The 16,805-nt window shown below is 37.3% G+C and overlaps 1 protein-coding gene across 1 annotated transcript in view; it reads left to right on the forward strand.

Moving 5' to 3' along the window:
* Positions 1 to 428: 428 nt before the first annotated feature.
* RNF17 (ring finger protein 17) overlaps positions 429 to 16,805 on the forward strand; it is a gene marked incomplete at its 5' end in the record, with an annotated part of 46,456 nt that continues 30,079 nt past the window's right edge. Inside the window, 9 exons of the mRNA XM_029284309.1 lie at positions 429 to 509; positions 3,768 to 3,868; positions 4,477 to 4,648; positions 5,210 to 5,286; positions 6,688 to 6,762; positions 8,895 to 9,142; positions 10,915 to 11,070; positions 11,870 to 12,059; positions 16,094 to 16,265. Coding sequence (XP_029140142.1) covers positions 429 to 509; positions 3,768 to 3,868; positions 4,477 to 4,648; positions 5,210 to 5,286; positions 6,688 to 6,762; positions 8,895 to 9,142; positions 10,915 to 11,070; positions 11,870 to 12,059; positions 16,094 to 16,265 — 1,272 coding nt within the window. The remainder of the gene's footprint in view (positions 510 to 3,767; positions 3,869 to 4,476; positions 4,649 to 5,209; positions 5,287 to 6,687; positions 6,763 to 8,894; positions 9,143 to 10,914; positions 11,071 to 11,869; positions 12,060 to 16,093; positions 16,266 to 16,805) is intronic.

The raw sequence follows: 16,805 nt of genomic DNA on the forward strand, positions 1-16,805 counted from the left end.
TGTAGATACCATCTGCCAGGGACTTATATTTGGTAGGACCTAGGTGGCAAGCCTTCTCTGCCATGGTGTTCAACTTATGGAACATTCTCTCCCCCAAATTAGGTTAGCTCCATCCCTCTTGATGTTCCAGAAATCCTTTATGATCTGGTTATGTTACCAGGGTTCCACTATTGAGGTGGATATACTCATTCTCTCTCTCTCCCTACCTCTCTTTCTCTATATATATTTTAAAATGTTAATTAACTTCTGATTTTTTGATGTTGGCTTTTTATATTTTGAAAGGCTTGTTTTGTTATATGTATTTTTATTTAATTATTGTATGCTACATAGAGTCACTTGTGAGATAGGGAGTTATATAAATTTGATGCATGGATGGACGGAGTTCTAGAATAGCACACTTCTAACTACTTCCCCTTGACTCCTCTTAGGACAGCAAAATTCTGCAAGACATAGAAAAAGCCCTCAACAAGGCTAAAAACAACCTTGAGCATTTAAAGACTTTAGAAGAGGTAAGTGGGCCAACTAAACTTTGTATGAGTTGTTATATCTCCCAACAGCTCTTACACTCTGGGAATTGAAAATTTCCTTTTTTAAAAAAGAAATATTTGAAAATACTGCTTCAACATTTGATGGTAAGTAAATTTCAGAAGTGATAATACCAGATATTAGGTCAGCCCCAGGGAATTAATAGCCTGTTACTGTATAACAGGGGTGTCAAACTCAATTTCATTGAGGGCCGCATCAGCATTGCGGTTGCCCTCGGGGGGCCGGGTGGGTGTGGCCAGGGTGGGTGGGGCCTACTGGGTGGGCCAGCTCTACATCGTTCGCGTCAAGGGTGCCTGTGGGGGCCTGGGCAGGAATGGGACAGATCTGAATGTCTCTGGCAGAAGGGGGTGGGACCGGGGCAAGCACCAAGGCATGGTCCATTTCTTCATTCCTCACAAAGGGTGACACCTCCCCAGCATGCACCCAGGGGGCGGGGCTGACACAGCAGGGGCTGGTTCCTCGCTGTTTCTAGACGGCCTTGTGGAGCTAAGACTGAATGTGTTTCAGCATAGATGGCCACCACAAAATTGTACATTGGCTCCCGGCCAGCCTGGGCCAGGGCCAAGGCAGTGGGGGCCATTCCCTCACTGTTTCCAGGATGGCTTCGCGGGCCACATGAAACCACTTCGCGGGCCGCATCCGGCCCCCGGGCCTTGTGTTTGACATGTCTGCTGTATAGTATCTAATAACAAGGTTGGACTAAGGTATCAGACAGACCTTCTGACCAAGTAGATACCATTGCAACCTTTTTGTGTCAGATGACCAATCTTTGAAAAAATATGGTAATAATGAAAGACTTCAATTCTCCAGACAACTTGTGAGAATCTAACTTTGCCAAGAGTCGAGAGTACAGCAAATGTTGTCCTCTTTTATTGTGACAACAAGAGGGTTTTCTAGAATCTCACAAATCTCAATAATGCCACTGACTCACAGTTGCCTGAATGACTGTACCCAAAGAGTGCTTGTTAATAGTTTCATCTCACCTTTGAAGAAAATAGCAGGTGCCAGAGGGCTCTTTTCTGGCCCATGTATTGTTCAACATTTTTATTAATGACTTGGATGAGAAAGTTGAGGGGATATTTATCAAATTTGTATATGATAGAGTTGAGAAAAATAGTTAATACTGTAGAGCAGAGAGAGAAGATTCCAAAAGATTTAGACAGGTTTGAGCAATGGACTGAAATGAAAAGGATGGAATTTAACATAAATAAAGTTCTATATTTGAGAAGAAAAACAGAATTACAAGCACAGAATGGAGTGTCTTGCAGATACTGAAAATACAAATAATATCCTCATTTGTGTTAATAGAATAATAGAAATAAGTACATTCAAGCTAAAGGAGTTTAGGAGCAATCAGCCAGTAGGACAGACTGCCACATGTGTTATATAGTACTTCTGGCTAGAGATCTTCAAACACGCTGGACTATCTGTCAGAAATGATAGTGAATCTGGAGCAGGGGTTGCATTACATCAGGGCTTTTCAACCAGTGGTACAAGTACCCACCTGTGGTACATTGGCACCTGGCAGGTGGTACGCAACCATCCTAGAAAAGTAGCAGGAGAGGGGAATGAGCTGAACTGGTGGCAGCACCGCACAAGCCTGAGCGAGAGATGGCTGGAGCTGCAGGGGTGTCAGGGCTCAGCGGAAGCGCCAGGATCAGTGTCGCTTTCCAGCTGATCGATGTTTCTTCGGGGCTGTCAGGGTTCTGTGGAAGCAGCAGGATCAGCGCCAGGCTCCAGCTGAGCCCTGAAGAAGCATCAATCAGCTGGAAAGCAGCACTGATCCTGGCGCGTCTGCTGAGCCCAGAAGAAGCGCCGATCAGCTGGAATGTTGCAGCATCTCCAGGGTCTTGTGATTTACATTCAGATGCTTGGCAACTGATTCATATTTATGATGGTCACAGTGTCCCAGGGTCATGTGAAGTGACCAAAACCTGCTGCAACCATCCATCAGACGGGGGGAATAAAAACCAAACACCCCCCACCCCACCTCCGCTGCCGATGCTCGACAGAAATGCTCACAACAATGAAAACCTTGGACAGGAGGAAGAGCGCCGCCGCGCGGGCAGGCAGGTGTCTTGCTCGGCTGTGGCTTGGGGGGGCACTTTTTTCAGTGCCATTGTAACTTCAAACAGTCACTAGCCGAACAGTTGTAAGTCGAGGACTACCTGTACTTTATCACTTTTTTCCTTTTTTGGGGGGGTCAAGTTTCTGACACCTTGCTAGGCGACTGGTGGTACTCGGATGTTGCCATATCCTAAAAGTGGTACAATGGGTGAAAAGGTTGAAAAGCCCTGCATTACATGATCTTTGCTTGTGTGTAAAATTTGACTACCTGGACTCTAGGAAGCTTATTTAGTTAAACCATACAACCATAATGCCTTTTTCTAGTAGCCAAGTGGTGTTTTCACACTCTTCTGCTAGATAGAAAAATGGATGAAGAAGACTTTTTAAAAAAGTAAATATTGTGCAGGCAAGCTACAAGAAGCATATAATGCTTGCTGTGGCTCATTTTTCTACAGTTTGGATGATCGGTAGAACTTAACATCATTTAATTAGCTATTTTTCATACTGCTGCTTGTGACGATACCCTTTAAATCAAACGCTCTTTTCATTTTTTTCCTGAAATTCCTGAATCCAAAACATGAAAATTTAGTGCTTTTCTCAGAAGATCAGAATGTTTCACAAATACAAATATAAATAAAACTATGAGCTGATAATGGCTTTCTGCATCTAATTTAAGTACTGCTGTTAAATTTTACATTACTGAAAGTGCATTGGAAGAAGTGCCTTAATGTGTGCATTTACATGTACATAATTATATTGCTTTAAAGCACCACACTGAGCACTTCAACTATGATATTCATGAGTGTTGACTAGATTTTGATTGCATTACATTCCTATTGACTTTCTCTGACCACTGAATATTTTTGCAAATTCAATATCTTCTTGAAAACGTGTATGACTTTTTATTGTATTTAGCTATGTCTTCATTTCATTTGGAATATTTAATTACTATAACTGTTAAAGCTGTATTGAATAAATATCAAACAAAATTCTCTTATTAAAATTTATCACTAAAGCACTTAGAAGAAGATATTTTTGTGTTGCTTTTGTTATTCTAGTCAAATAGTACTTATGTTGTTTTTACATTCTGTCGACAAGGTATGCAAGTGTGGATATGTTTTTAATATATTTTTTTTTAAAAAAAAATGAATAAGCTATTTCAACAGTTGGTCACCAAAACAAAACAGGAAGAAAGCAAGATTGCAGATGTTATTACTGCCAAGTTTACAGATTGTATGGCTTCTCTGAACTCAAGGTAACATGTTTAAAATTATGATACTGATTTTGTCTGAATTCTACAGTATGTATTTCTGCATGGATTAACTTTATAGTAAATTGTGGAAAAAGACAATTTATTCAAATTGTTTACTCATTGGGTTTGATTTTGGCAAAGGGAAACAAATATTACAAAATAACTATCTTCCATTTTTCCTTTTCTACTATTTCTTCCTCTTTTATTTGTTCCACCTTGATTTGTTCAGGTTGTAATTCTTATTCTGATAGTATGATTTGTTAGCTTGGAGTAATTGTAATGCTTTCACTTAATTTAAAAGTTAGTTTACTTTTAAATTCTTTATCAAAGTGTTCTTGAAACATTCCTTCAAATGCTAGGCGACTATATTTCAGAGTCAGTTTTATTTATCTTTCAGAGAAATGTGAGTTTGATAAACAGATTTATGATATAATTATTTTGTGACTATTAATTTATAAGTTTATTTTTAAGTCGGATAATGTGTAGTTTTCTATGCTATATAATTAAACATATTATATTGCTATATAATTGTATAATTATTCAGATGCTCAAATTATGTGGTATTTTTCCAGGATATGACCATATTTTCTAATTTATTTGTTTCTAATCAGGAAAAGGAAGATTGAGGCAGAGTTGGTAATGAACACCAGTTACTATGTAACTGATATACATAGCGTCCAGGTTGCTGTTATACAGAAAAGAAGCAATTTGATTGATGCCATAAAGACAGCAAAGGAACTGAAAACAACTCATTCATTAGAATCCTGCCACAGCTTAAATCAGGTAATGTTAAACTATGTATTGTATTTCTTTGCTTTCTATTTGGAGTTTTCATTAATGCAATCTATGCTTTCAGTAATCAGAAATGCATTTTAAGGATTTCAGAAAAGGTTATTTCAACAGTAAAATAAACTATAAAATGTAACAAAATAATACAATTAAAATAAACATCAGGACTAGTTTTATTGATACTTTATTGTTTTAGAATTCTAACCTGAGGGGTAACATACAAATGATTCTACATTTAATTAATTAAAATTGGTCATAAAAATAAATGCATATATATTCTATATTAGTACTCTAATCAACTAATTCCAACAAGAAAAGTGAATTTATTTGTTTTTAAGTTTATAAAACTATTTTAGTTTAGGCACCATTTTGATCTTTGATGTCTCATTACATATATTTGTGTGTGTGTGTGTGTGTGTGTGTGAATAGTTGTCAATGGGAAACAAATATAAAGCAAAATATGAATTGTGGCATTCAATTCTCAATCATGTATTTTCTACATAACTGCTTGCTATGTTGTATTGAAAATTAAATAAGGACTCATTATTCTTCAAGGCTCTTTGCAACTTAAATGTATCAATTGAAGACGAAGTCTTAAAACTAAATAATCTGAAAAAAAGAACACTTCCAAGGTATGTTTCTGGAAAACTCTAGGGGTTTTAGCCCATTCATTTTTGTGTATAAGGAGTATTAAAATAAACTGTAGTTGCTAGTATGACTACAGTAGATCCAACTAATTTATTGAAAATAAGCTCAAATGATTTCATATGTGCAATCTTCTGAGTAAACCCAATTGCACAGTAAGAATGTTAAAGATTCTACATTTAAAATAAAGCCTATGATACAAACAAAGTCAAATTAAAATCATATTGAAATTATAAAAGAATTTTCAAAGACTTGATAGACACATGGTCTTAACTATTATTTAATAGGAAATGATTTAATAAGCCACAAATTATTAGGTTTGCACAATAACTATAATTTATGATTCACTAAATGAATTCAGGATTCACTAACTGATTATGTGCCACTGAGTCATTTTCAACTTTAAATGACCATATAGCTAGATTTTCTCCATGATGACTGTCACTAACTTGTTTTTTTCAATACTTCCAATAGTGCATTCATTGCCACTAACTGAGTTCATCCACCTTGCCGCTAGTCATTTTCTTCTTCTGTTCTATCTTTCTCAGCATTAGAGACTTTTTTTGGAGAGATAGGTCCACACATAATGTATATGAAGTGCAGAATAATTTGAGTTTGGTCATTTGTGCCTTGAGTGACAACTCTGGATCGATTGGTTCAATGATCCATTGGTTTGTTTTCTTGGCTGTCTATGATATTCTCAGGAGTTTTCCCAACACCCAACGTTCAAAGGTGTCAGTACTTTTTCTGTCTTGCTTCTTAAAAATCCATTTTTTTGCTTCCATAGAGTACCTGGCTTGCATGATGGCACATGAATATCTTTTCCAAAGCCTCATATCTGCTGTATTGGCACTTGAATATCTTTTCCAAAGCCTCATATGGCACATGAATATCTTTTCCAAAGCCTCATATCTGCTGTATTGAGTACTAGTCTACAGTGTATTTTTTGACTGCTTGTTTCTTTACTGTTGGTGGTTGATCCTAAAAGGTAGAAGCTATCCACCAGTTCAGAATCTTCATTGTCAATTCTAAGACTCTTATTCTACCTGTTGTCATTATTAGTTTTGTGGTCTTTATATTTAATTTTAGTCCCATTTTTTTCACTGTGCTTTTTGACTTTTAGTACTTGACTTCCAGATCCTTTGTATTTCCAGCTATTGCGGTAGTGTTAGTAGCATAATGCATGTTATTGATGTCTTTGTTCCAGTTTAAAACCATCTCTCCTTAATATATCTCCTCATTCCACTAATGAAAACTATTCTTTGGTGGGAGGAGTTAGTTGTGTATCAGTCTGGACTCATCAATTAAATACCAAAAACTCAATTATATGCTTACAACTATGTCCAGAAAATATATTTGTAATGTGGGATTGTATATTCCTAATGCAGGTTTTACATGGACTATGATGAGATAAACCATATGTTTGAAAAGATAGGTAAATTTTCCTATGATGCCTCAAATGTGTAAGTATTTTGCATGTATTTGAAACACAATGGTTTTGTTCAGCTACCTTAGAATCTTTCAGTTTGTATAACACAGTCTATCTTCTACTGAGACACTTACAGGTATAAAGAACAAACAATACTAAGAAAAGGAAATAAACTGGAGACAGCACCTATGTAACCATGGCTGATCTTAAAAATAAAAGATCTAACCCTAGTTAGTTTTTGGTTTGAAGAACATACAAAAATTCCAAAGCTTTAAGTATAAAATTTGTATAAATAAATAAAATTGGTAAAAAAAAAAAAAAAAAAAAACTTGGGAAAAGGAATGGAAACTACCCTATTTGTTGAAAAAAAGAAAAACATTGAAGCTCAACTTGAGGGAAATTTTACCTGTAATGTGAAAACAGCCAACTGGTTCCAGTCAGAAATAGGATTTCTGGTTATTTTGGGGGCAGTAATTACAAGTTGCATTTGTACTTTTGATCATGCTGTCAATGAACTTTATTTAGAAATGTTTCCATTATTAAGTACTGTGCAGAAGCATTTGGAACAAAATGAACAGTTCAGTTGACAGATAAAGGCAAGTGAGATTTTCTGTTAGGATCAGTATATCTAGTTTGCTGATTTTCAGTGATATTTGGCATAATTCCTATGAGTAGCAATTATGAGATTTTGATATTCATGGGACCAGCAGCAGAAAGATCCAGTCTGTGGCTCCTCAAAATATTGGTTGTATTGTATTCAATAAAATATTCTCCAAATTGTAATTTTTAATTGACTAGGAGACAAAAATAATTAAATATGTGAGAGTTGGGTTATGTTTTAAATGAAATACAATTGGATAATTATTATACAGTTAGGGAATCAGGCTTCTATCAAGCATCTATGATTAAATTCAGTCCTCCGCCCCTCCAGAGTTATATGCCTCTATTCAGTAAAGTGGGTTTGGTATGGATATAAATGGCAAGCCAAGATTTGTTTTAATGAGCAATTAAAAATGTCCTGGTCACGTAGAGCAAAAATCTATAAATCATAGTTTACAATTTACAGTGCCTAGGATGCAAATTTAAATATGAAGAAATTACATTATGCTTTAAGTGTAATGTATAAATCGAAGCTTACACGCTATAGACATCATAGTCTCATTCTTGTCCATGGGGGCAGCTGGTGATAAGATCAGAATTTTTTAAAACTGCTGAATCTGAAATTGTTACAGCCATAGTTAGATTTATTATAGATTACTGTATTAAAATAAGTTCAGACCAGTGAAAAACTGCCTATAATGTGTCAAAGTATATAAGTTAAGATACATAAAATAAAGATTTTTTTTCCTGACTCTGTGGTTATGTCAAAGAAGTAGGGAAATTTAGGAGCAAAAGGCACATTTATATAACACTGGAACTTAAGCTAGCATATAGCAGAAACTGAAAGTTAATGATTTGACCACAAAAGATCATCCATAGAAAATAGTCCATAAGAAGCAGTACACAAAATTAGATTTTGATGTTTCTTTAGATTGTATTGTATAAGAATTATAAAATGAAATTGATTAATGTTGCTACTAGATGAGTCTTCATGAGTACTTAAAGTACATCTTTATTTGGACCACTATCTTTAAAAGGATGGGAATTTGGCTGAAAAATGTATACAGTATTGAAGTTTTAAAGAATCAAGTTGTACATAGGTTTATCTTAGTCATTTATTATCTATACTAATGGTTTTTTTCTGAAGTGATTTCTTTCATGTTGTACAGATGGCTTTCTGGATAGACATACTCAATACAAATGCATAAATTTTATGGTGAGGTACATGAATACCATACCTTGGTTTTTTAGCTTTTCTTTCAATTATTTTCTTTGTGGTAGTATTTTCTGTTTTCTTAAATACTTTTTCTTCTGATAAAAGTAAAGTTAAAAATGAAAAAAATGTTGAAAATCAGTGATTTTGCTGTAAGAGTTTGGTAAAAAAAATCTGAAAGCGTTCTGAAAATAAATTATTAGAGGATGTATTTAGATTTCAGGTTTAATGGAAATTAAAGTTGCTTCTGAAAGTCAAAGGCCTTTCCATTATTTCTATTGCTTATTTTATCTTTTGTGCTAAAATGATGTTTAATGAACAAACAGTATTCAATGAATAATTGGTCAACATAGGTACAACTTTGAAGACAGCTCTCTAAAAATGAATAATGAACTTGATACTTCACATCAAGTATATATAAATCTTGTTAAAGAAGTTGATGTAATTCCTCCTTTGGAAGAATCTGATGATATATGTTTTGAAGGAGCCCACCTGCAAGAAATGGCTCCATTATCCATTCAGAAACACACTGCTGCATTATCTCAGGTCACATCTACACCAGATGTTATCATTGAAGAAATAATTGAAGATGATCAAGAAAGTGAGTAGGAACTTTAAACCCCTTTAAAACTCTTTATATAATTTGTTACATTACAGCTATAATATCTTTTCTCTTTCAAAGTGTTCATAGTTTTTTAAAAAGTGCATAGATGAATCATATATATATATATGTATGTATGTGTGTGCGCGCACACACACACATGCACACACAGTGCTTTGCAATAGCAGAGCAAACACCAGATGTTGAACTATAGTTCTGAGCTTCCCATCACCACTGAATTTGATGACTAGAGTTACTGGGAGCTGTGGCTGAGCAATCAAGAACAACAAATGGTCCACTTCTTTTAACTAAAGAATCACAGATAACTCACTCTAAAATTGAGAATGCTTTTTCCTGGTAAAGAGCAACTCATGAAGAGTTACATATTGTATCCCTTTTTGTAATATGACAACTCACCACCGCTACCTCGCTACTGCCAACTCAACACCACCACTTTGCCCCAGCCACCCGGCTAACTCGCCACGAGCCTGGGCCTTCCGCTCTGGTTTCTAAAGCTGGCCTAGCTTAAATAAGATGAAAGTTCCTACTACCCGCACTCCTTCTCTGAAGGCTTCCTTGCCTCGCTTTCCAGTACCCCCCCCCCAAAAGACAGGCTAAGCAAGACACACATGTGCACAGACACATTTGGAAACCAGAGTGGAAGGCCCAGAAGTTACCTCCACAGCAAGTTAGCTGGAGCGAGGTGGCAGCAGTGAGGAGCTAATTGTCCCATTCTGCTACTTTCATACAGGTGGCATCCCCCACTATCTTGCTGGTTTTAACATGCACAATACCTGACGATGCCATTGTGTGTGACTCCTGGGATTTCTCAGAATAGATTTCTCAGGGCAAAATGGAAAACTGTAAGCTTGACTTCTGAACTTGGCTTTAGAAGGCTGGTTGTTAAGTCTCAGTTGTATAATCAGTTCGTCAGTAAATTTGTTCCAGGTGAATAATATTGACATCTGGAGTTGATTAAATATATCCGTGTTTTTTCCCCCAAGCATTTTCTACAGAGTATCGCAAATCTACATATCAGAAGAGTCTTTTTCAAATACAGCAGGTCCCATTTGAGTTAAAGGCTGGTATGTAACTGTGATCTGGCAAAATAAAATGTCACATTGATTGGTTCAGTAGTTTGATTTTTGAAATACTGTATAGAAATAAAAGCTACCATCCCTTTTTTTAAACAATAACTTTGAAAATGTAGCTGGAGTATATAAGAGGAAGTTTATGGAATAGAATACACTTTTTTCACTTAATAACTGGTTGTAAAGCAAAAAATGCTTCATTTGGAATAGCCAAGTGTATTGATTTTTAATATTTCAAATGTAACATAACTATTATTGAGAGATGTAAATAGATTAAATATTAATCCTAAAACAGTTAACTGCTGAGCCAAATGCTGCTGTTTTCAAGTAAATGTTTTGCAATTTCATTCAGCATGTTTTTCTGTGTAAAAATCCAGTTTGCTAATTACTTAATGGACCCTTTATTTCATTATTGTTATGATATTGATGTATCCATGTTATTTTCTTTTTCATTGTTTATTTTATTGTTCTATTATTTTACTTCTGTTCTGTTTATATTTCATTTTGTTTCTTTGTTTTTATTATGGTAAGCCGTCTAACCCACAGTGAGATAGATGGCAAATAAAATTAACAAATAAATAAATTTCTGCACAAATAACTTGATTTTTTACATATTTATGTATTAAAAACTTGAAGCATTATTTGATTTTATTCATTCATTTTATATTCTATCTTACACAGAAATTCCTGAATATGTTATTGTCAGTTCTGTAATAAATCCATGTCACTTCTATGTTCGGAAAGTTTCCCAAAAGAAAACTGCAATCTATTTGGAAAAAGTTTTGAAATACTATTGTAGGAATAATTATTTATCTCCTATTGACATTTTGGAACTAGGTAAACAATACTTCGTGAATTTATGTTGGTTTTGCTAAAGGTAAAAGATTTCCCCTGTCCAGTCATGTCTGATTCTAGTGGGTGGTGCTCATCTCTGTTTCTTAGCCGAGGGAGTCAGTGTTGTCCAAAACCACTTCTGTAATCACGTGGCCAGCATGTTGAGACGCACAAAACGCTGTTACCTTCCCACCAAAGTGGTACCTATTTATCTACTCACATTTGCATGCTTTTGAACTGCTAGGTGGGCATGGCTGGCTCAGGAATTCTGGGAGTTGAAGTCCACGGGTCATAAAAGAGCCAAGGTTGCCTACCCCTGAGCTAGGGCAAGTAATGGCAGCTCCCACCGTCACACAGTGCTCAGGTCTCAAACCTGGGCTGTCAGCTTTCCAATAACAAGCTAAGCATCTTTATCCACTGAACCATTGTGCCCCCTGGATTAAGCTAAACCATCTTCTAATTCTAAAGTTTTATTGTTTATTTCTTCATGGGTATTGTATTCAGATTTTGGTTCATTTATTTTGAAATTTGAAAAATGATTGTTGTACAGATGCATTCTTTTTTAGTAAAACCTTATGCTAATACTATGTTTTATTAATGGAATTTTGCTGCCATCTCATGACTAGCCAGAGTTTTGCAGCCCCTAAGAACTTTCCCAAAAGTTCTTACTTTCAGACAAATTTTAAGTGACAAAGATTGAATTGAAGAACGAGACCAGTCAACAGTTCTATAAATATCCTTTCTTAATAATGCTTAAAAGTTGCAATGAATTTAAAGATATTTAAATTTTAATGTATTTCAGGCACAAGGATTTTGGTTAAAAGTAAAGAACATGGAATGTGGTGCCGTGCAGAAATAATTGAACTAATTCCACTCCTGAATAGAAATGAGGGGAAACCTTGTGGTCTGACAAAATACAAAATTTGTGATATTGCAATTATGAAAGTATTCCTTATAGATTTTGGGCATCCAGAAGCTTTAATTATTTCAGGGTATGAATAATTTTAAATACATTTTGTTCAAATCTGTCATGTTTAGATTTTCCCAATTTTTTTTGTAATTATAAGCTGGTTTTGAAATGGTCATTTCTGCCCAAGATGATTTAGTGAATGATGAGTCACCGGATGCTTCAGAATGAATTTGATTTTTTTTTAATCTTACTTCTGGCTGGAACATGATAGGGAGATGTTATTTATTATCCTGTTGCATAATTTGATAGAGCAGGGGTCCCCAATCCCCAGGCCGCAGCTCACTACTGGGCCATGGGTGAGTTGGGTAAGCGCACACGCACACACTTGAAGTTCCACTCGGAGGGCCCTCCCCTTGCTTCACGCTCGAGCAGAAGTGTCCTCTGCTCACGCAAGTGGAGCTTTGTGTGTGAGCACAAGTGCCTGCTGCTCACGCAAATGGAGCTTTGTGCGTGACCGCAAGTAACCTCCGCTCATGCGTGAAGCTCCATTCACATCAGTGTAGGGTGCACACTCATGCTGCTTGTGCAAATGGAGCTGTGCGTGCGCATGTGCACCTGCCACTCACACGCCTCCTGCGCTGGGCTGGGCTGCCAAGCTTGAAAGGTTGGGAATTGCTGTGATAGTGTTATAGGGGACATAGGTAGATGACACCAGGGTCTTTTTTTCCCCTTCTACAAGTGAGTTATGTTCCTTTACTGGTTCCTGTTTTAATGATATTGTGGAGTGCTGGGGAAAAAGGTGAAAATTGAATCCAGATAAGTCAAAAGTTGAGGAATTATTTTTCGCATATAGTGAAGAGGTCACGCTCCCAAAGTAGTACTTCTGCAGATCTTTTCCAGTCTTTTCAGATAGCTATTATTCATGTGCTGGTTATTTTCCAACTGAACTAGTGTTTGCTTATTCTACGTTATTTATTTAGCTTGTATTCCACTATAGCCAAAAGACTTTGCGACTTATACAGTGAAACCAATAGGTTTCAAAAATTGGGAAATAACAAATTGTAGTCACTATAAAAATAACACAGCTCAGTAAACTCAAATAAAATGAAAACAAAGCAATTACCCCAAATTGGCTAGAATACTCTCTGGTCTCCAGCATTTGCAGTAAGGAATTGTGCTAGCCTGATTGCCTGTTGGAGAACAGGCTTTACAACCATGAAGCAATGTCTTCTGGCATTTGGTTAAAATGGCAAACAAGACTGAAGAGATTGCTGTTGATAAATTGCTAATGCGGTAATGCTTTAGGACCACATCACTTAACAAGGAGATTCAGTCCCAATTGCCACAGTAAGTCAAGGACTATCTGTATCTCTTTTTTGTGATTCACATACAGTATACATATGTGTACTATATATGCATATATACAGTATAAATATCAATATTAGTGACATGACCTCTTAATGTATGATATTCCAAACTGCACGATTCGGTTGACAATCTGGCGGCGGCCTGGCGGCGGCCTGATATTCCAAACTGCACGATTCGGTTGACAATCTGGCGGCGGCCTGGGAGACGGCCGCTGCCGCAGCATTGGACCAAGTCGTGCCTTTGCGGCCTCTGACCCGGCGCAGATCTCAATTGGCTCCCTGGTTTACCGAGGAGCTGAGAGAGATGAAGACGCCTGGAGAGCAGTTGGAGGGTGAGCCGAACCGAATTCGACCGAACACAGGTAAGGATACAGGTTAGATCCTACCTAGTGGCGATGAGGGTGGCGAGGTCTAACTACTACTCCACCCTCATTGCGTCATCAGATAATCGCCCGGCCACCCTCTTCAGGGTGACCCGCTCGCTCCTTCAGTTGAGGGGGGAGGGGACTCCCTGGAGGGGAGGGCCGAGGACTTTGCTCAATATCTGTATGACAAAGTCGCTCGGATTCGAGAAGGTCTTGACTCTGACTGGGTGGCCCCGGGGGAGGAGACAGGAGCAAGTCCTGAGACTGTTATATGGGATGAGTTGGACTCTGTGGCTCCCGAGGACGTGGACAGGATTCTGGGGAGGCTGAATGCAACCACATGCTTACTGGATCCGTGCCCCTCCTGGCTGGTACTGGCTGCCCGGGAGGGGACACGAGCCTGGCTCCAGGGAATTATAAACGCTTCTTTGGGGGAGGGTGTCTTCCCCACGGCCTTGAAAGAGGCGGTGGTGAGGCCCCTCCNGGGGGTGGGGCGGCGGCCAGGGAGGAACAGCCAAAATGCCCCCTCGGCTTATGCGCGGGTCACCAATTTTTCCCAGTTCTCTGTGGGAAAATCGGTCCCTCGGCTTATACTCGGGTCGACTTATACTCGAGTATATACGGTACTTTCAGACAAATTTTAAGTGACAAAGATTGAATTGAAGAACGAGACCATTCAACAGTTCTATAAATATCCTTTCTTAATAATGCTTAAAAGTTGCAATGAATTTAAAGATATTTAAATTTTAATGTATTTCAGGCATAAGGATTTTGGTTAAAAGTAAAGAACATGGAATGTGGTGCCGTGCAGAAATAATTGAACTAATTCCACTCCTGAATACAAATGAGGGGAAACCTTGTGGTCTGACAAAATACAAAATTTGTGATATTGCAATTATGAAAGTATTCCTTATAGATTTTGGGCATCCAGAAGCTTTAATTATTTCAGGGTATGAATAATTTTAAATACATTTTGTTCAAATCTGTCATGTTTAGATTTTCCCAATTTTTTTTTGTAATTATAAGCTGGTTTTAAAATTGTCATTTCTGCCCAAGATGATTTAGTGAATGATGAGTCACCGGATGCTTCAGAATGAATTTGATTTTTTTTAATCTTACTTCTGGCTGGAACATGATAGGGAGATGTTATTGGTTATCCTGTTGCATAGTTTGATAGAGCAGGGGTCCCCAGGCCACAGCCTACTACTGGGCCATGGGTGAGTTGGGCAAGCGCACACGCACACACTTGAAGTACCACTCGGAGGGCCCTCCCCTTGCTTCACGCTCGAGCAGAAGTGTCCTCTGCTCACGCAAGTGGAGCTTTGTGTGTGAGCACAAGTGCCTGCTGCTCATGCAAATGGAGCTTTGTGCGTGAGCGCAAGTAACCTCTGCTCATGCGTGAAGCTCCATTCACATCAGTGTAGGGCGCACACTCATGCTGCTTGTGCAAATGGAGCTGTGCGTGCGCATGTGCACCTGCCACTCACACACCTCCCGCGCTGGGCTGGGCTGCCAAGCTTGAAAGGTTGGGGATCACTGTGATAGAGTGTTATAGGGGACATAGGTAGATGACACCAGGGTCTTTTTTTCCCCTTCTACAAGTGAGTTATGTTCCTTTACTGGTTCCCATTTTAATGATATTGTGGAGTGCTTGGGAAAAAGGTGAAAATTGAATCCAGATAAGTCAAAAGTTGAGGAATTATTTTTCGCATATAGTGAAGAGGTCACGCTCCCAAAGTAGTACTTCTGCAGATCTTTTACAGTCTTTTCAGATAGCTATTATTCATGTGCTGGTTATTTTCCAACTGAACTAGTGTTTGCTTATTCTACGTTATTTATTTAGCTTGTATTCCACTATAGCCAAAAGACTTTGCGACTTATACAGTGAAACCAATAGGTTTCAAAAATTGGGAAATAACAAATTGTAGTCTCTATAAAAATAACACAGCTCAGTAAACTCAAATAAAATGAAAACAAAGCAATGACCCCAAATTGGCTAGAATACTCTCTGGTCTCCAGCATTTGCAGTAAGGAATTGTGCTAGCCTGATTGCCTGTTGGAGAACAGGCTTTACAACCATGAAGCAATGTCTTCTGGCATTTGGTTAAAATGGCAAACAAGACTGAAGAGATTGCTGTTGATAAATTGCTAATGCGGTAATGCTTTAGGACCACATCACTTAACAAGGAGATTCAGTCCCAATTGCCACAGTAAGTCAAGGACTATCTGTATCTCTTTTTTGTGATTCACATACAGTATACATATGTGTACAATATATGCATATATACAGTATAAATATCAATATTAGTGACATGACCTCTTAATGTATGATATTCCAAACTGCATAATGAAACCATATGTGGGTTTTTTTCTTCTGCCATCAGAGTACCTAATGAAGTTACTGTGAATCCAGAACATGTTACTCTTAAATACATGATGGTTGAAGATCTATGTTTGGTTGTAAGAAAAATGGATTTATCTTTAGAGACTCGGCTCAGAGGTATAAGTAAGCTAGCCCTACAGTGTTCACTAAAGGGCATTGTTCCTAAGAATTCAGTAAGTGAGAATTATATTGGCTGCCTTTTTTCATTGTTTATTTAAATGTTTTATAGTCTCTTATTGATTTTCTTTTTTATAGCAGTTATAGAGGGATTTTTGATACTTCTATAGATGAGGATAGAGATGTCCTGAAGCAAGGGGAACAGATATACCTAATATTCTAGAACCTTCTTGGAGGATTCTATTTAAGTCAAATAATGCTTATGAATACTGTATGCAAAATTTTCTGAGGTTTGGTTTGAAGTAAATCATATTTCACAACCATTATGCTTCTAGAAGCTGCTATGCTAATGAAATGAGAGTGTCTTTTTGAAACATATTCCAAGAGGAGAGAAATAGAAGGAAATGAGCAGCTGTAAAACATAATTTGTGGTATACTTACAACTCAAACAGTGGTTTGAGTTTTGTGATTAATATAAATCATAATGGAACATGATGTCTGAATTGAGTATTTGGGAATTTTACCTCTAGTTCACTGCTAGTTGTGAGCTTATTTTGATGATTTAAGAGCCATGGTGGTACAGTATTGCAGGCTAA

The sequence above is a fragment of the Protobothrops mucrosquamatus genome, unplaced genomic scaffold (assembly GCF_001527695.2).
Source record: "Protobothrops mucrosquamatus isolate PMUCROS unplaced genomic scaffold, P.Mucros_1.0 scaffold508, whole genome shotgun sequence".
Classification (NCBI taxonomy): domain Eukaryota; kingdom Metazoa; phylum Chordata; class Lepidosauria; order Squamata; family Viperidae; genus Protobothrops; species Protobothrops mucrosquamatus.